We start from the raw sequence: 20,429 nt of genomic DNA, 5'->3' as shown, positions 1-20,429 counted from the left end.
GATTCATACAAATGTTAATGTACCATATGTCAGGCAACAAAATTTCAGCAGAGGTTACCTATACACAGAACATAAACTAATATATTGAACTAGAGGTGTGATCGCATGGTGAACAGGGAACATGCAATGATATCATGTTAATCAATGTTTAATGTCAATGCATTATAGCAGAGCTCACACAGCTATGTATTGTAATGTTCTAATAATATTACCTTCGAAATTCAGTTGATGTTGCGAGGAACTCCATGACCTTCATAAATTTCCACGTCTTCTTGTTTTTAGCAGCCTGTCCACTTCGGCAATCATCTTTGCGCTTTTTTCATGTATATGTATCTCGCAGGCTTTTCCATTTGTGTTTTACCTCCTCCACTACAGCACACAAACGATGGCGATTGTCAAACGTTTGTAGGAACGTACATGAAAGACAATTAAATTAAATGAAACTCACCATCAAGGCCCATTTGCTGTGCAATACCACTCCATAACAGTTCTCTTTTATCAAGATTTTTGTAATCGCTGTCACGTTTGTCATATAGTTCTTTGTGTTCCGACACCAACGAGACCAGCAACTCTACATTCATCTTGCCTTGCATCTTCTTCGTCTTATTTCTTCCCGGCAGTGTAGACGCTACTTGGCGTATATCTTCTTCGCCGTTACGTATGTGTGCTCACAGCAAGACAGTTTTGTGTTTGAGCGCCCCCAAGTTGTGTTTTACTGTAACTTCAGAAGCTCCAGACACGTGTGCAAAAGTGCCATTCTCATTGGTCGTATAGTTTTTGACGCGGTGCGTCAAACCAAAAAAACGAACCCGAGGCGTTTTTTTAAAAAATGACTCTTACGCGTGGCGTTTTTCGCGTCGGTGTGCACACTCACATTGGCGCCCTTTGTTTAGTCACGAGGCGTTAAACGTCAGCGAATATCGCGCGCGAAATTCGTCCCGGTGTGAACAGGCCTTTAGTCATTCTAGTTATGTATGTGGTGTACTTAGGGGTGGGCGATATCTCTATTTAAAATATATCAAGATATTTTTTAAACACGATATGGATCTTGACATATCGTGTATATATCGATATGTTGTTTATATTTAATTCTGATTCCGCCACTTTGCTTCTTTGCCTTCTCTGTGCTGTGCTCACCCCCGCCTCCTTGCTTTTGTCCCCACTCCCTTCGCGTGTATAGAACTAGTCTAAAAACAAAAGGACAACTGGCTCCATTATATGGAGATACTTTGGTTTTAAGGCATAGGACGAACAGAAGGCAGATGTCTAACTTAGGGCCCAATGATTTCCGTGATGCAGAAAACGCGGACGGAATCCAGTCATAAAACGGTATTTACAGTTTAACGCGGAATGTCACGGAATTGGTTAAATTTTGAATGAATTATCAAAAGTAGGTCATGCACTTAAATCAAGTCGCGATATAGACTAATATCTGCAAATATTAACCCGGAAAAGTCTATTTTAAATATGAATCCTGCATGTTCTGCGTGTCTGTGTTAACGAATGGCGCAGAAGCGCGTCTTCATTCATTAAACACACGGAAGCATGTGATGCTCGCGCTGATTTCAGCGTCTTTCCTATCACTGATAAAGATGTGAACACATGAGGAACATCTCCAGAACTGCACCGAGAGTCACTTCATGAGCATCTGACCATTTGATTTGAGTAAGACTAGCTGGTATCACATACACAGAACTGTAAAGGTAATCCCGTCAAAATAAAAGTGTTTGGCAGAAATATTTTACTATTGTTCAGCAGAATGTACATAGCCCACTACTACTATTATTAAAATGAAATGAACATATTTTTTTAAGGAATAATCACACAACATTTCTTCCATGTTTTATTTTTAATAGTAAATCCCCTGTGTTTACCAAAAAATAAAGTTTGCTTAATTTTAAATAATTAAAAGATAAATTAAATAAATGTTTTATGCCTTCATTTGACAACCAGAAAAATGTAAATACACAGAATTTCTGAAGGGAAAAAATTTCACATAAGGCTATTTTAAGATTTTTTTAAACTAATTAAGTTGTTTTTATGCATTTAAATAATTACACATGCTAAAACACAGAATTAGGTAACAATAAAGCATATGGTGAAGAAAAAAATAAGACGTTTCATAGGGCCCTAAACATGTAATATTTGGCATATTTGTTTTTGCAGTAGTTTTAGGGGGGTTATTTTTCCTGTAAAGATATCGAGATATATATCGCATATCGAGATATAGCAAAATATATCGAGATATATTTTTTGCTCCATATCGCCCAGCCCTAGGTGTACTGAGTCGTAGTTGTTTAACCCCTTTGAGTTATATCCTAGTCTGGTCATTTTAAAGGGTCTTATCTGATTATTGTGAACTTAATAAACACTTTGTATTCTGATGCCCATGTCTCTGCCCTCCATGGTAATTAATTTGTGTGTCAGTGTTTAGTTCCCCTTACTTGAAAGGGGTGGCGTAGTCAGCATTTCATTCTTGTTTGGTATTCAATTCAATTCAATTCAAGTTTATTTGTATAGCGCTTTTTACAAAATAAATCGTTACAAAGCAACTTTACAGAAAATTATGTTTCTACAATATTTAGTAGTAGCTAGTAGTTTGTGCACATTTGACAGGATTTTAGAAAAATTTAAAATTTAAAAATTAATTAAGTTATTATATGATTCAGTGACACATTTAGCAATAATTGTTAGTTCTGTTTGTTGATTCAAGGTAGCATCATCTGGGGTCCTCTGAGGGTCAGCATCATCTCTTCTCAGGTGTTCTGGATCCAGACTGGAGCTTGTTTAAATCCTAGCGAAACATAGAAACAAAATACAGACATCATTAGCATAGCTGCTGATCCAACAAAGTAAAATTAGTTTAACCCAAGTTAATGAATAAAAATGCACCTTTGAACAGATGCAACTACACTCACAATTAAAAAGATACATTATTCGAATGCTTGGCGAAAGAGATGTGTTTTTAATCTAGATTTAAACAGAGAGAGTGTGTCTGAACCCCGAACATTATCAGGAAGGCTATTCCAGAGTTTGGGAGCCAAATGTGAGAAAGCTCTACCTCCTTTAGTGGATTTTGCTATCCTAGGAACGACCAAAAGTCCAGCGTTTTGTGACCTTAGGGTGCGTGATGGGTTGTAACGTGGTAGAAGGCTAGTAAGGTACGCTGGAGCTAAACCATTTAGGGCCTTATAGGTAAGTAATGATAATTTGTAACTGATACAGAACTTAATAGGTAGCCAGTGCAGAGACTGTAAAATTGGGGTAATATGATCATATTTTCTTGACCTGGTAAGGACTCTAGCTGCTGCATTTTGGACGACCTGTAGCTTGTTTATTGACGAAGCAGGACAACCACCTAGAAGTGCATTACAATAGTCCAGTCTAGAGGTCATGAATGCATGAACTAGCTTTTCTGCATCAGAAACAGATAACATGTTTCGTAGCTTGGCAATGTTTCTAAGATGGAAGAATGCAGTTTTTGTAACATTGGAAATATGATTTTCAAAAGACAAATTGCTGTCTAATATAACACCCAGATTTCTGACTGTAGAGGAAGTAACAGTACATCCGTCTAGTTGCAGATTGTAATCTACAAGATTCTGTGTAGTGTTTTTTGGTCCAATAATTAGTATCTCTGTCTTATCCGAATTTAATTGGAGAAAATTGTGTGTCATCCAATCTTTTACATTTTTAACACACTCTGTTAGCTTAGATAATTGGGAAGTTTCATCTGGTCTCGTTGAGATATATAGCTGAGTATCATCAGCATAACAGTGGAAGCTAATTCCGTATTTTCTAATAATATTACCAAGGGGCAACATATATATTGAAAATAGAAGGGGACCTAGGACGGATCCTTGTGGCACTCCATATTTTACTGATGATAAATGAGATGACTCCCCATTTAAGTAAACAAAATGGTAGCGATCGGACAGGTAGGATTCATTGTGCTATTTACTCCTCTGTGGCCATGATACACATCCATAGCTACAAGAGTTACCTCCTCTAGGCTGTGGCATGGACACTCAAACACCCACCAACACACACATTCACACGATCTCACCGATCCATTGAAACCACAAAAACATACACTTGCCTCGGCCTAAAAATTACTCCAACGGGTAACTTTACTCTGGCTGTGAATGAACTCAAAGAGAAAGCTCAAAGGGCTATAAAAAGATCAATTAAAATTGATATTCCAATCCAAATCTGGCTCAAACTATTCAAATCAGTAATTTAACCAATCATACTGTATGGCAGTGATGTCTGTGGTCCATCTATAAAAGATTTTAATTAGATTTTTTTTTTAAACTGGGAAAAACATCCAATTGCATTTAGATTTCTGTAAAAGAATACTCAGTCCAAAGAAAAACACCAAACAATGGATGCAGGGCAGAATTAGGCCAATACCCGCTCCTTCTAAACATTAAAAAAAGAGACCTCAAATTCTGGAAACATTTAAAGACGAGTAACCCCAGCACATACCATTATAAAGCCCTGAAACGCCAAGAGCTGAGCCCCATGACGAGTCCTCTTCTTCAGCTGGTTCTGAGACTGACTGAGATCACACCGACTGAGATCAGCCAGCCTCAGGACTCACACCCACTCTCAAGCATTCGGCCCACACAAATCATCAACACAGAGAAAGACAAGTACATCACCCATTAGACAAACACAATTAAAACCCAACACAAACTAGAATGTTATTCAGCACTAAATCAAGAGTACATAAGAGACTTGAATTCCCTTTACCCAGACTTATCAGAACTCAAACTTTGATGTTGCTGCATGTTCAGCTCCTCCATCTACAGCAGAAGTCCCTCTTAGCCCAGAGAAATAGGAATAACAATAATAATATTCTATGAATTATGAGTTATATTTAGAAATTGTATTAATAGACTATCACCTCTTACTAGATTCAAAATCTCTTTTAACGTTACTTGCTGATCACAGTTTTTTTGAAGTTCATTGATTAACTTCTCTCCTCCAGATATCCATTAGACTGAATGATTACATGTTCTCCAGTTTCTCTTACTCCACACCAATCACACAGCCCTGGATGTGTCCCTATTATGTCCAATGTTGAATTCAACTCTGTATGTCCCAACCTTATTCTTGAAAGAACACAATCTCCCTCTTGAATTCCTTCCTTTAGCTAACATTGTTTGTACTAAATGTAGATGTCAGCCTTTTAACTCTTTATCCCAAAACAATTGCCAATTTGTATTTATCCCCTTTTTAATTATTGATTTAAGTTCAGCTTTACTACACAGAATTTGCATTTCTATATTTTCCGTTGTCATTACTTGTTTAGCTAATTGGTCTGTTCCTCATTCGCTGCCACTCCTGTATGATGCCCAACCCCACAAGAACTGAACCATCCAATTTATCTACTGCAACATGTATAATAACTGTAGCATCCCCAAAACAATATCTTGTCTATTTTTAGCTTCCAGGCACAGTAAAGCTGAACTTTAATCTGAGCACACTACATGTTTTATTTATCACCATTTCATATATTTTATTCAATGCTACCAAAATTGCTAGCAACTCTCCTGTGAATACCGACACATGATTAACATATGCTCATCCCACCTGACCATTCTGTGGATTCTTAGATGCATCTGTAAAAACTTGAACGTACTGTTCATTATTAATCCCAGTATACTGTTTTGTCAATTCTGCCTCTAATAACTCCTGCTCTTTATCTTGTCTTCCTTCCAATAAGAATAAATCAACTTTTGGTTGTGGTAAAATCCATAAAGGTATTGTTGGTAGAATTACCATTGAAATAACTCTGTACTCATTTAGTTCCATCTCCTGCACTAAATCTTCAATAATCCAAACCAAAACTATAAACTTTCTTTTTTCAATGTTCCCAACAAGTCTCAAGTAACCCTTTTATTGGATGATTATCCTGTTGGTGTTTTAAGCTTGTCCAATATGTCAAAATCAGTTGTTTCCTTCTTAGATGAACTAGCATTTGCCCCATCTCCACCTGTAACGCTGGAACTGGGGAGGAAGGACACGCTTCACAACAAACTCTCAAAGCTTGGGATTGTATTCTTTCTCATTGTTCTAACTATGACTTAGCTGCTGAGCCATATACCATACATCCATAGTCTAATATTGCTTGAACTATTGTTGAATAAATGGTTTTTAATCATAATTATAAATAACAGAAGACTTATGACACTTCCTTGTGGAGTGCCATTCTCAACTCTTCCCTCCCTTGAAATGTAATCTCCAACCTTTACTTTAATATTTCAATTAAAATCTCTTTAATTCAATTATATATTCCTCCACCTATTCCTATTTGATCTAATTTAATTAGCAAACCCTCTTTCCATAACAAATCATAAGTGTAACAATATAAACTTCCCAATCATCGGGAAGAAGGAGGCTGGAAACGGCGGACAATCAAAATGAAACTTTAATGCTCAAAATAAACATATTATACAGGCGGTGCCTGGCGTTGGCACTGGACGGCCCTCGGCGGACGGCACAACACCCTTCGCCGCCCGGTGGACGGCGACGGCTCCTCCGGTTTTAGGCAGCTGGCAGGAGTCCCCCGTTCCCTGCTCCTACCCATTCCGGCGGATGGCAGCAGGATCCGGCCCCATGGCGAACGGCGCCGACTCCTCCACTCCCTCACGGACGGCAGCCGCCCCTCCACATCACGGGTGGCCGGCAGCGTGTTCATCTTCAGTTCTCTCTTCACAGCAGTTCAGTCAGTGTACTGTTTGAGTAAATGAATTACTCCGGGATATTGGTTTGTTTGAATTCAGAAGAAGTGTCAGCCACATTAAACAAGTTAACATCTTAAGTCATTGTAGGGGTGGTGATGGCGCAGTGGATAAGACGCATGCCATTGGTCGGAGAGACCTTGGTTCAAATCCACTGTGAGACACCAATGTGTCCCTGAGCAAGACACTTAACCTCTAGTTGCTCCAGAGGCGTGCGACCTCTGACATATATATAGCAATTGTAAGTCGCTTTGGATAAAAGCGTCAGCTAAGTGAATAAATGTAAATGTAAATGTAAATGTCATTTGTGGATTAATTCATATTAGAGATGCAAACCATTTAAACCGATTCAGTTCGATATGGTGAACTGGTTCAAAAAGATCCGGTTAAATCGAATGATTCATTCGTGAACCTGATATCACTAACTGCTGTGTTTTGAACGCACTCACAACAGACACGGAAGAGAAGACAATGCTGAATAAAGTCGTAGTTTTTGCTATTTTTGGACCAAAATGTATTTTCGATGCTTCAAAATATTCTAACGCAGTGGTTCCCAACCTTTTTCAGCTCACGGCCCACACAACCACACACATATGTTTGCGCGGCCCACTTCAAAAAAATTAACTGACCCTGCTATTGTTGGGTTAATAACTTAGCACTCAGAAGCTAGATTGTTGACTGTATTTATTGAATGAACTAGGGCTGTGCGATAAGGACAAAAAAATATATAACAACTATCATGATTTCTTTGATCAATTTTGCGATTGTGACAATGCATTGAGGATTAATTTGAAACATATTTCCAAAAGAAAACCAATGCTTTATCAAAAAGTTGACGTCTCTAGAACAGACATACGCCTTATTCAGCCCGCCGCCATTTTGATTCGAAAACGAGGCTGTGAGGGATAGCAGTCAGCAGCGTTCACTATGGCGTATTGTTGTGTACCGGGATGCCGGTCGTTTAGCCGTCAAAATAAAGAGAATACGTCATTTCACAAATTTCCACAGGACAGAGAACTTCAGAAAAAGTGGATTGTTAAAATTCGACGGGACATTGGACCTAACTTTCAGGTAACAATATTGCATTTATGGAAAAAAAAGGACTGTGTACACTAACGTTAGCCTTTTGGCTAAATGCTAATTTCTAACGTGAGCATGTTTATTTTCCTTTAAACGCCTGCATAGAGCTAAAATATAATATTTTACCACAACAACTAAGGTCAAAATCTCAATTTTTCATAGATTACAATTAACGCATGAGTGTGCTCGAAACCTTTCTCTCAGTGATGTTTTTCAAGAACACTGACTGGATTCAGGAAGCTAAAGGGAGGTTCAGTTCCCTCCGTGTTTACATGGACTCAACAGCCAAACGAAAGGAAAACCTTACGATCGTAAGTGAAAAAGATCTATTCTTCAAATGATGTTATATAGATTAAAATAATTAATTTGTGATAAAAGCGTACAGCTAGGTCATAAGCACCTTTCATACATTTACATGAAATAAATATAAACATGTCAAGTCTTACAAAATGCTACTGGGTAGAAACTTTATTTTTATGCAAAGTGAAATGTATTTAATAGTTTGCTGTGTACTGTTTGGTATCAACCCCTTTTAAAATATCAAATTTATGTTCAGAACATTATTTTTGTTTCTGCTTTAGACAAGAAAAATGGCATTTAGAGGAAGAACATGAGGAAGATGAAAGGTGAGCAGAAATGGAGGAAACTAATAAACATGTAAATTAACGTTACTCTAAAAGTTTTGTGTGTCTCATAATCGTGATATGCAAGTTGTATAGTTCAATCAATGACAGAACAGAGGTTGCACAAAATATTAATACCTGCAAAAAATAGCTAATATTTCTTTAAGTTGTTTGTTCACAATCTTTATTAGTGTTTAATGGCCCCCATCATTCACTTTTTTGTTATATATTCTTTTTCACTGATTTAGTCATAATAATAATTAGTCAGAGGCCTAATCTTAAAATCTGTTTTTTAAATGCACAACAACTGAGCTTAAGGTTACAGATGTTTTTGTTAAATAGGCTCTGATAATTAGCTCTACTTAGATATCTAACCTGTTACCAATTTCACACTCAGCCAATACTAAACACTGCGTAAAACCAATAATAGACAAACAAGAAAATATAAACAAAAATAATAAATAATAAATTATATTCACAATATCCCCCCACAACCTACATACATGTTATTAACCCCTATAATAATTGGTGTTCACATTATTTTATGCAACCAACTGTGTACTATTGTTACATGACTGTTCTCTTCTTTCTCTACAGTTCTACAAAGGATGGACCAAGCAACGAAGAATGGTTAGTAGAAATCTATCATACAAAATGTGTACCATATTTTCTGCACTATAAGGCGCACTTAAAAGCCTTTAATTTTCTCAAAAAATGACAGTAAGCCTTATAATCCGGAGCGCTTTATATATGGATCAAGGCGCTCAAGGCGTCTTTATCTGACTGTTTAGTTGACATTCCCTTTATCACAGCTCTATCTAGTGGATGCATAACACAAACCCAGTCAAACGTTCGACTGCAGTATCTTCTATTCTATGCGCCTTATAATCCAGTGCGCCCTATATATGAAAACAGTTCTAATAGGCCATTCATTGAAGGTGTGCCTTATGGTGCGCCTTATAGTGCGGGAAATACGGTATATAAATGCATCAAGTGAGAAATAAACATGAATATAGAATAGGTGTATAAAATCTTACTTGCCTGCTCTCATTCTCTCTCTCTCTGTAAGAGCCATATTGCATAATTCATTATTTAAATTGAGTATCACAACTATTTGTGTTATGTTGCATGTTCTGGTTATATTATGTTGTATACTATATATATATATATAATTATAAGTTGTAAACCAAGTGGATTTATGTGAGAAGACTGTAAGAAGTGTTAAACGATTGATGTTGAAAATAAACCAAGAAATAAAAGGACATCATGGACTCTTGTGTCGTTGAATAAGCGAGTGCAACAAGACAGATATGCGTCAAAACTTGTGGATTAATTATAAGTGCAACACAAAAGTGCAATTTTGTATATTTATTATATAGTTTATACACTGGATTACATGTATATTTAAGAAAATGTTAAAAAAAGTAGATATTATTTTTTAAATAAAATGATAAAATTTTTATAATACTGAATTTTTACATATTGTAATTCTTACCACATTTTTGTTACAAAAACATTTCAATATAAAAATGTACCTTTTAATTAGTTTTTCTTTGTAATAACATTTGTACTATTAATTATTTACAGACATGTCTGAAGCTTGAGAGAATTAAAACATTCTGCATTTCATAGGAATACAGTTTCATTTGTCATATTTACATTTTATAAAGATGGTGAATTAAAATCACTACAGGTTTTACACTATCCCTTCAAAGGGTAATTTGAGGTCTTGTTTCGGTTTACACTCTCCTGTTGCAGAGAACAGGTAAGAAACAGCTGAAAAAGAAAAAAATCAAGCTTACACTTCAGCTCCTTCCATTGTGGAAGATAAAAATCTTCCACACCATTCATCTTTGTTGAAATGGATACGTTCCAGGTGGTAATCACTATTGCATTTTACAAAAAAGTCACACCAGGTAAACCCACTTATCCCCATTTGTCCAACAATCTGATAGTAGTACTCGTGGGTCTTTTTTAGAGTGAAGTTCCCTGCTGCATTTGTCAAATATGAGCAGTTTTTGAAGCTGTCTTTGTTTGGGCATTTGATCTGGAGAAGACCGTGGACAGGATCTGCTGTAAGGTCAACTACTTTCCTGTCAGGTGAGGCTCCTAGATGAGGGGCATGATGATTAATTATTAAGCCACAGGGAAACAATTTGTTTCCAGTGAGTTTTTCATATTCTGCAGCAGCAACAGGCTCAAGTTGTATGCCTCTTTTCATAGCTTTGGTCTGAATGGTTTGTTTTGCACACATGTCAGCAGCTAACTTGTCAAAGTCTTTAACTCTAGAACAGACCCGCTTAAAAGATGTTGATGTAATCCTCTCTGCGCGTAGCCGATGCCAAGTGATGCTGCTTTGGTCCCTGGTTCCACTTTCCAGGTGTAGTGAATCTTCTGATGTAATTATCAGACCACCGTAGAAATTATGTTCTTCCTGGTTTAATACAGTTGCGTAGGAGCATGGTTGTGGAGGAAGAGGCAGTGTAGGGTGCTCTTCAAAGGACACAGTCTGCTGGGGTAATTGGTAGGATAAAACAGACCCTAAAGGTAAGTCGCCGAACTCTGTGGTGACAAGTTGTTTTTGTTGGTTACTGGCAGTTAATAGTTTAAACATGTGGCTTCTGCTGCCTGATGCTTTTAGGTTTTCCCTCAGATTCTCTTCAAATTCACTACAGGGCAATGGGACAGGGACTGGGCAGTAAACATTTGGAAGAATTCCCTCACTTGTGCGGCTTACTCTATGGGTACTACTATTTGGTGGTTTTACTTTGGAAACCGATACTGTGCTGATTGGCTTTGGCTTTAGTCCTAATGTTCTTGATGGCACATGCCATGTTTGAGGCAAAGAGGTTTTACTTGCTCTTGGTGGTACAGATTTATGCTCCATTTTTAGGTAGTGAGCCAGTGTGTATAGTAGTCCTAGTAAATGATTACAGTGCCCCAATCCTGCTTTACAAGTGCAGTGGGTGTCTCGGATAAAAGGGTTTTCTGAAGCCAGCTCCACCTGCAAAAAAGCAACAAAATGTTAAGAAAAAGACATTAACTAATTTTTTTTATACTTTGGTCTTAAAGTATTTCAAAACTATAACGGTTGTTGGTATAACTAAGTTACACTTACCTTACAACAAGTTATATAAAAAGTAATTAGTTAGAATCTACTTATTACATCTGTTTAATAAGATACTTCAGTTAATGTTTTTTTTTGTTTGTTTGTTTGTTTGTTTTTATATCCCAAACAGCTATCAGCCTAACCGTTTTATTCCCCCAGTACTTATATAAAGAAATGTATTTACAACATTAAAGATCATTAAAACTACTTAAGACCATATTGATATTCATGTCACCAATAACAACTTGCATTTTAGAATGATGCTGCTTACTAGAAACACCTGGTATTTAGTATAAACGAACGAACAAACATACAAACAAGGTCCAAAAATGAACGAAGGACCAAAACTTGAACTCAACATGAACCCTCCTGAACATGGAGGGTGTAACGTAGAAATTTCCTCACAATAACACAAAATACCTTCATGATGTAAGGCGGCTCGTTCTTTCGCATCGAGCGAAAAGACCGGGCCCTAACACTACAGCCTGCTTCGTTTCTCTTCACTGTAAAACCACAGGTATCATGGACATCAAACACTACAGTTCAACACTTTGAGTTGGCTAAGAGGCTAATGTTAGCAGCACATACAATCAGTATGTAACGTTAGGTCGTTCGGCAACATTAGCGCTATCGTGATCTTCTATGCAGAATGCTAAGCTAACCTCACAGGAAAGTTGAAAAAGTAACTGTTTACCTTCAACATCATGGATATAACCCTCGATCCAGTTGATGTAACCCTTCAGGAGGATAGACCTGGGAATTTTTGATCCTTCGTCCGCCCATGACTCCACAACATTGAGCGTAAGAGGAGGAAGATATGACAGGTTCGTAGTCCACACAGCCATGTTTAGTTGTTGTTATTTCCGGTTTACCCTCACAGCCTCGTTTTCGATTCAAAATGGTGGCGGGCTGAATAAGGCGTATAAGTCAAAATTACCACTATAGTAAAGATGTAACAAAATGTATAGACTTATGGCAAAAAATAAATAAATAATAAATCCCGTGTACAGGATTTATTTGTTTATTGCATTGTTCATAGAGCTCATTAATTGTAGCGGTGCCTCAGGTGTTTGCAGTGTGTATACAGTGTGTATGCAGTCAGCAGCGAGAGCGCATAAATATAACGCAAAAGCACATTAAAATAATGCACGAGTGCGAATCTTTCTGATCGCACGCAGATTTCCTTTGCTCTGTCACAAAACCAGACGTGCTTGCTCAGATACACGCTGCTCTGCGCGGAGAGAGTGTGCGCAATTAAAACACGTCTCCTCTCACTTAAAATGCACTCACAATTTTCTCTATGCTCATGTGTTAGATATGAATTATTTTTGCACGTTTTTATTTCTAGCCTTTTACCACAGTGTGACCGCTCTGATCCGTGAACATGGGCTCGGAAAAAAGGCACATCACAGACAGTGTGTGAACCTGAAGTTAGGCATATGCTCAGTCTGTTCTGTTCTCGCGCTAGGCGCTGCATTCTGATTGGATCTGATAGCATACTACGTGAGGTCAGGGCCGCGGAAATTGCTCAAATCATGATTTTATGATGATTTATTTTAATCGCACATCCCTAGAATGGACTGGAAATGAACAGAAAATAATTGGCGGCCCACCTGCAATACCACCACAGGTTGAAAACCACTGTTCTAACGGACCCTCTGATGTCACATGGACTACTTTGATGATGTTTTTCTTATCTTTCTGGACATGGACAGTAGACCGTACACACAGCTTCAATGGAGGGACTGAGAGCTCTCAGACTAAATCTAAAATATCTTTTCTCACGGGGGTCTCACGGGTTTGCAACGACATGAGGGTGAGTTATTAATGACATAATTTTGCTATCTGGGTGAACTAACCCTTTAAGAGTGTGAAACGTGGTTTTATTGTCAACAATATACAATATATTCATCAGTATATCAAACATATTCACCGTGATTGCATTTGCAATGCTTTTTCAGTTGCAAAAATAAAATAAACGTTATTTTCCTTTACAGACAGTGCTGAGTCCAAGGCAACAGATGGCAACAACAATTTTTTCTTATTTTATTAATCTCTTATTTATTCTTTCTTGTTGCCTAATTAATCTTTTCCATTTTGCTTTGATCTCTTCCTTGTTCTGTCCCGTGTTCAGTGTGTGTGTGTGTGTGTGTTCACTGCTCTGTGTGTGTGCACTTTGGATGGGTTAAATGCAGAGCACCAAATCTGAGTATGGGACACTATACTAGGCTGAATGTCATGTCACTTTCACTTTTTTAAAATTGTGTTTTGACAATTTAGATTTAAGATTTACCAAACAAAGACAGACAAATCCAAAACCTTTGGTGGCTGGCTGCGGTATAAAGCGCCCTCTCTGTGTAAACGAATGTGATGTGAGCCAAAAAAATAAATAATTAAATACGTCAAATAACTTTTTCCCAAAGATGTTTTCTTTACATTAGTACGAAAACAGTGCGGTGTCATGATTGTGTGATTGTGTTTGGGTCTGTCAGGAACAATCTCTTGAACAGTAATCACGGGAAGAGAGCTTGGTTACTCCATTGAAAATTTTGTATTTATTATAAAAATACATTTTAAGATTCTACATAATGTCTAACCAGCCAAATCCCAAATGTAGGAAGGCCTATCTGCCAAGTGGAGGAGGAAACTTTGCCTCATCCACAAGTCTTTCTGGGAAAATTTCAGTTTTTATATATCTGCTTTAATAAAATGTGATTCCTACTTTTTGTTGAAATAATAATGCATTGTCCATTTTTTACTCACAGAAACAAATTTCAAGACAGCTTGTAAGTGAGACTTCCCTTCTTGTCCTTCAGTCACAGAATCCTGCAGAGAGACGGCCAGTGATGATTCTCATGAGGACGATCACATTTACATGCCTCCAGAACATGAAGTGAAGTTCACCTCAGTTTTAGTAACACAAGTCCTTCTGTTGTTACTGAAAGTTCAAAAACGAGATGTGGTTATCGGTTTAGTTTCAGGGGCAGTGTGTGATGACAATCTGAGACTAAAGCTTCAGTCTGATAGTAGTCTATTTATATAAAACAGAGTTTTTGAGGATAAAGTGATTCTGACCGTGCCGAGGATATTTAGTGTGCAGTCATCCTTTCAGAGATGTTCCTGTGGATCCTGTTGTCTTGTGTTATATGTTCTCAGGGTGAGTGTGTTTTTTATGTTGATGAATGGGTTTTGTGTTTATTGAAGAAGCACAAGGATAGCTGGTCTCTCTCATGGATATCATGCTATCAATGGTATTTGTGTTGCAGTTAATCTCTCATAGATCTTTTTATGTAAATATATCACAGATGCCAAGGCAGAAGGAATAAAGATCGTATCTGTGACAGAAGGAGATTCTGTCACACTTGATTATTATAAGAGAAATAATAACATACAGTGGACCTTTGAATCTGATAGCTCACACATAACCTATAAAGAGAGCATCTTTCCATCTGATGGCGCTGGTGGGAGACTCAGAGGCCGAGCGGAGCTGCATCCGACTGGATCTCTGACCATCACAAACATCAGACTCACTGACTCTGGACATTATACAGTGTCCACCAGCAGGTCCTCGCGCCAGATATTCAGAGTTTGTGTCTATGGTGAGTTCTGGCTATGCTTAAGCTTCATGCTTAGTGAGACTCACTTTATTTTTCCTATATGTCAAGTAATCTCTCCTCGCTACTTGATGTGTTTTGTTTTAAAGCACGTGTTTCGACAGCCGTCATCTCATCAAACACACAAACCACAGAGAGTCAAAGTGATGGAGGCATGCTGCCCTCGTCTCTCTCCGCTCATCTGCCTGTACCTGAGATCATCAGCGACTCTTCAAACTGTTCACTGTGGTCATCAGGATCGTCAGAGTACAGATGTTCACTGCTGTGTTCAGTGGTGAATGTGAGTCATGTGACTCTCTCCTGGTTCAGAGGAAGCAGTTTATTGTCCAGCATTAGTGTGTCTGATCTCCGCATCAGTCTCTCACTTCCTCTGGAGCTGGAAGATCAGGATAGCAACATCTACAGCTGTGTGCTCAACAATCCCATCAGCCACCAGACCACACACCTGAACGTCACTCAACTCTGTCAGCCATGTGAAGGTACACTGTACTAGGCACACTATCGCATTAAGAAAACATCAGAAAAAAATACATTTTACCAATAACACGAGAGCACAGTCTTGATTAAGCATTTTAATTTTCTTCTCTCAGGCTCTGCTGTCCACTGCTGTGGTTTTACTGAAGCTGTGATCCGATTGGTCCTCTCTGCTCTGGTGGGCGTGGCTACTGTTCTTATATTGGTTGATCACTTCAGATCCATGAAAGCTGAACAGAAACTGAGCAAACAGACATTACTATCAGTTCCTCAATGATAAATCATATATTCTTCCATGTGGTCACGAGGGAAGGCAGTTAATGTAATGCATATCACTGTTTTATATGCACAAAAAAAAGTTTGAAAGTTATTCTTTTGTCAAAATTGGGTTTTCATTCAATTATTATTTCAAAACATCTTGTCTATCATCTCTGAAAACATCTTGGCAAAATTCACTTGTTTAGTGCAGAACAGTCTTTTCTGCAGACCACAATAAATCACTGTCGAGGTGCTTTCCCTTTCACAGTTCACCTATCAAAATAAACTATGTAACGTATATTATAAAGGTGTATCGATGCACATTTTCCTCCAGTCCTGTGTGAACTAATGTTAGCTAGTCTGCTTATGTAATGAAGCTGTATAGCGCTCTTGCTCTTAAAGACACCAGCACCGTTTTCATATTAACGCTCTACATTACTTTCATTTAGTTCAAACAGTGACCGTGTGAAATAAAACTACAAGTTTAGAACGCAAAACTATAAGTTAGATTTCTTAACTGTGTCTGGTTATGTATCAGAAATCCAGAGAAGTAGAACAGGAGAAGAATAGGAGATAGCCTGCACACTGTAATCTGTGATGTTTTGGTGATCAGCCAGCTTCAGATAGCCATTGTTACATTTTACACTAAATAAAACCAGTTTTGGAAATGGCTTGAACCCAGCTTTGCTAAGGCAAGACGAGGCTAAAAAGAACTGTTTATATAGGTGCAAGGGTGATCAGTTCAAAGTGCATGGGTTTATGGGGGATGGAGTTTGTAACTAATGTTCTGCTGTTGATGCCCTCTGGTGGTGAAAATTTGATAAAATAAAAATGTTCTTTATCTATTATAACATTTATGTAGGTTTGTTCACTTGGCTGTTTTCTTATAAAAGTCCAGAAATTTGTCAAGTTTTTCATTAAGTGTCTTTTTTTATTTTATGATTGTCTTGCCACCAGCCAATCGCTGCATTGCTGATGGTGGTTTCAAGTATCGATACATATCCCCTTTTAAACCAAACCATGAACCTGCAATTAACTCAGATAACTCAATCCAGCCATACTAATCAACAAAAGGTGGTTTTGTTGAACCAAATTAGCCAAAACCTGATAAGTGCGATGATATCATCGAGGATGTGATGTTTCATCTCAGATGTAATAAGCAAAGTACAAAGAACAGACCACTGAAACTTGGATGTGGGAAATAATTAGTTAGATCCAAAAGATAGTTTTATCAACATAACACATATGTTACAGAATATTGAGTGCTGTACATGTTCATGGTTTTCATGTTCATACTTTTCAGATGGCCAAGATTTTAAAAAATCCTTTCTTTGTATTGGTCTTAAGTTATATTCAAATTTTCTGAGATACTGGGATTTTCCTTAGTTGTCAGTTATAATCATCAAAATTAAAAGAAATAAACATTTGAAATATATCAGTCTGTGTGTAATGAATGAATATAATCTACAAGTTTCAATTTCTGAATGGAATTAGTGAAATAAATTAACTTTTTGATGATATTCTAATTATATGACCGGCACCTATATTTCATAAACATACTTTAAATATTAACTGATGGTTGTCACTTTAAGTTAATTGATTTACTGTAGATTCGGTCAACTCAAATCTCCAACTAGCATCAAATTCTCCAGACTGTAAATCAGTGGAAAATTTGACAAAAGTGTGTAGTGTATTCCAGCATTTAGACTAGGATACATTATCATCCATTTAATAAGATGCTTCATAATGAGGCTTGTTTCTGTGTCCATCCCCATGAATGAAGTTTTATATTGGTTTGTTATTAATTTTGAATATATGCTACTTAGCTGAAAGTGTCTAGTAAAATAGTCTAGATTAGGGGTCTGCAAGCTTTAACATCAAAAGAGCCATTTTGGCGCCTTTCCCACTGAATAAAATTTGCATGGAGCCACAACAAATTAGATCCCCAAATAAAGATAACACGGCGAATAGTTATGTTACAGGGCAGGGCACTAGCAACCATTTCAGAAGGGAGGGGGACAGAAATGTCAAATGTAGTAATAATAATAATAATAATAATAGGTCTAATAATATTTATTTATGTATATCTAATTTACAAAAAAAACAATCTCTTAATTTTAATTGGCTAAGAAAAAAATACACTGCTCTACAATAACTAATCATTTGTCTTCTATAGTATATAGAAGTATATTGTATGTTGTCTGTAGAACTGTATTGATTCCTGATGTACACCAAAGCATTAGAAATGGAGGCCGACGAGATACCCAGAGCGGTCGTGCTTCACGCCGGGGTTAACGACACCACGCTGCGGCAGACAGAGACGCTGAAGAGGGACTTCAGGAGCCTGATCGAGACGGTTCGCAGCATGACGCCCGCGGCGACGATCATCGTGTCAGAACAGAAACTGCTATTTGTTAATAACTGGAATCTTATCTGGGAGCATCCTAGATTGTTTCGTGCTGATGGATTACACCCCAGCAGAATTGGAGCGGAGCTGCTCTCTGACAACATCTCCAGGACACTTCGCTCCATGTGACTAGTAAGAAAATTCTCAAATAACCATTATGATGAGTTTTGTTCCACCCACTTAAATGATAAAAGTACTTGCGCTGTAAAAACTATTAAGACTGTGTCTGTTACATGAATAGTGAGGTCAAAATATAAATATAATGTAGGATCTAGAAAAAATCATATCGCAATTAAACCAGAAACATGTAAAGTAAATGAACAACAACAATTTTTAAAGTTTGGGCTCATAAATATTAGATCACTCACACTCAAAGCAGTTATTGTAAATGAAATGATCACAGATAATAGTTTTAATGTACTCTGCTTGACTGAAACCTGGCTAAAACCAAATGATTATTTTAGTCTAAATGAGTCTACTCCACCAAACTACTGTTATAATCATGAGCCCCGTCAGACTGGTCAACAATATATAGTGATATTCTCAGTGTTACCCAGAAAACAGGATACAGGTTTAACTCATTTGAAATACTTCTGCTAAATGTTACACTGTCAGACATCCAAAAGAAATCTAATGTATCTCTTGCTCTGGCTACTGTGTATAGACCACCAGGGCCGTATACAGAATTCCTAAAAGAATTAGCAGATTTCCTCTCAGACCTTCTAGTTACAGTTGATGAGGTGCTAATCATGGGAGATTTTAATATTCACGTTGATAATACAAATGATACATTAGGACTTGCATTTACTGACCTAATAAACTCTTTTGGAGTCAAGAAAAATGTCACCGGGTCCACTCATTGTTTAATCATACACTAGACTTATGATTTATGATTTAGATTTATGCCGCGGTGGTAACTGTAATTCAGTCGCGTGTTAAAATCATTCGCGAAACTACGACCAGGTGGCGCAAAGGGACGGATTGCGAAATGAATGTAATTATAAAATGAGATAGCAGTAAGTAAAACAACAATAACATTATGATATAACATTGTAACATTTAAAAAAAAGAACATAACATTTTTACAATTTGTTAATTTTTAAAATGTAGGATAGTCTTAGGCTACAGTCTACTAAACAAAAATTAAAAGAAGACCTTAACACAAAGGATCATATGCATGCTATTTTTATTAAACAGTAAATAAATATAAGGCCTCTATATATATATATACATATACATATATATATATATATATATATATATATATATATATATATATATATATGTGTGTGTATATATATATATATATATATATATATATATATATATTTATCTAAGCTAAATGTTTTAATTTCATTTTCATTTCGGTTCATTCTTGGTTTAAAAAAATCTTCAGGTTCCATATGCAGAGCGAAATGGGAACGGTCCAGCATTTAGCAATAATTATTATTAACTCTGTTATTATTCTTGATTTTTCAAACTACCAACACTTTGCATTTTTGAATTATGCCTTATGTGTGACCAAAAATTAAGTATTATTTGTTTCAGCTGATCGTGCTGGTGCCTCATCGTGCTGCGCACATATTCACTGGAAACAGCAGTCGTTCACCAGACATTCGGCGTGAGCACTTTGACATATTGTTAAATTATGATTTTTTTCTTCCATCAATACTGAAACACACACAGCCTTTTTACCTCATGGATAAAAGTTAAGCTTAAAATGGGCAACATCACAAATATGGAAACGTTTGGATTTCTCCTGATTGAGAGCCCAAGCTTACCTTATGCTTAGCTTTAAATTATTATTATTTTTATTATTTATTACTAAGCCTATATTATTATATACTGCAATTATATTTATCCACTATAATTATATTTTTTTTAATTATTGTTTTGTTCTGATAAATTTGTTAAATTTAATTTTCATATAGCCTATTTTTTCCACTCACAAACTCTGATTTATTTTTTAGCGTGTTTAAAAAAAACATGCAGCAAACGAAAATTGGTGATTAATCCGTTAAAATGAAACCTATACATGACTCATATATTTTTTTCCTCTGACAAACTTATTTTTTATCGTGTTTAAAAAAAAAAAAATAAAGAAAACATTCAGCA

General features: G+C 36.8%; 1 protein-coding gene and 1 long non-coding RNA gene across 2 annotated transcripts; one reads left to right on the top strand and one right to left on the bottom strand.

Annotated features, from left to right (window-relative positions):
* The first annotated feature begins 8,061 nt into the window (after positions 1–8,061).
* Positions 8,062–9,380, top strand: LOC113047606 (uncharacterized). The gene is made up of 3 exons (XR_003276315.1): positions 8,062–8,140; positions 8,411–8,455; positions 9,050–9,380. It is a non-coding gene; the product is annotated as an uncharacterized LOC113047606 (long non-coding RNA).
* Positions 9,381–10,250: 870 nt separating this feature from the next.
* Positions 10,251–12,414, bottom strand: LOC113046529 (uncharacterized). The gene is made up of 2 exons (XM_026207341.1): positions 12,256–12,414; positions 10,251–11,456 (listed from the first exon to the last, which is right to left on the bottom strand). Exons 1-2 carry the CDS (start codon positions 12,265–12,267, stop codon positions 10,251–10,253), a joined length of 1,218 nt encoding a protein of 405 aa, XP_026063126.1. The 5' UTR covers positions 12,268–12,414.
* Between the last annotated feature and the right edge of the window lie 8,015 nt (positions 12,415–20,429).

The sequence above is a fragment of the Carassius auratus genome, chromosome 28 (assembly GCF_003368295.1).
Source record: "Carassius auratus strain Wakin chromosome 28, ASM336829v1, whole genome shotgun sequence".
NCBI classification, from domain to species: Eukaryota; Metazoa; Chordata; class Actinopteri; order Cypriniformes; family Cyprinidae; genus Carassius; species Carassius auratus.
Note: the sequence above shows the minus strand (reverse complement) of the source record. Positions and strands in the feature narration are given on the sequence as shown.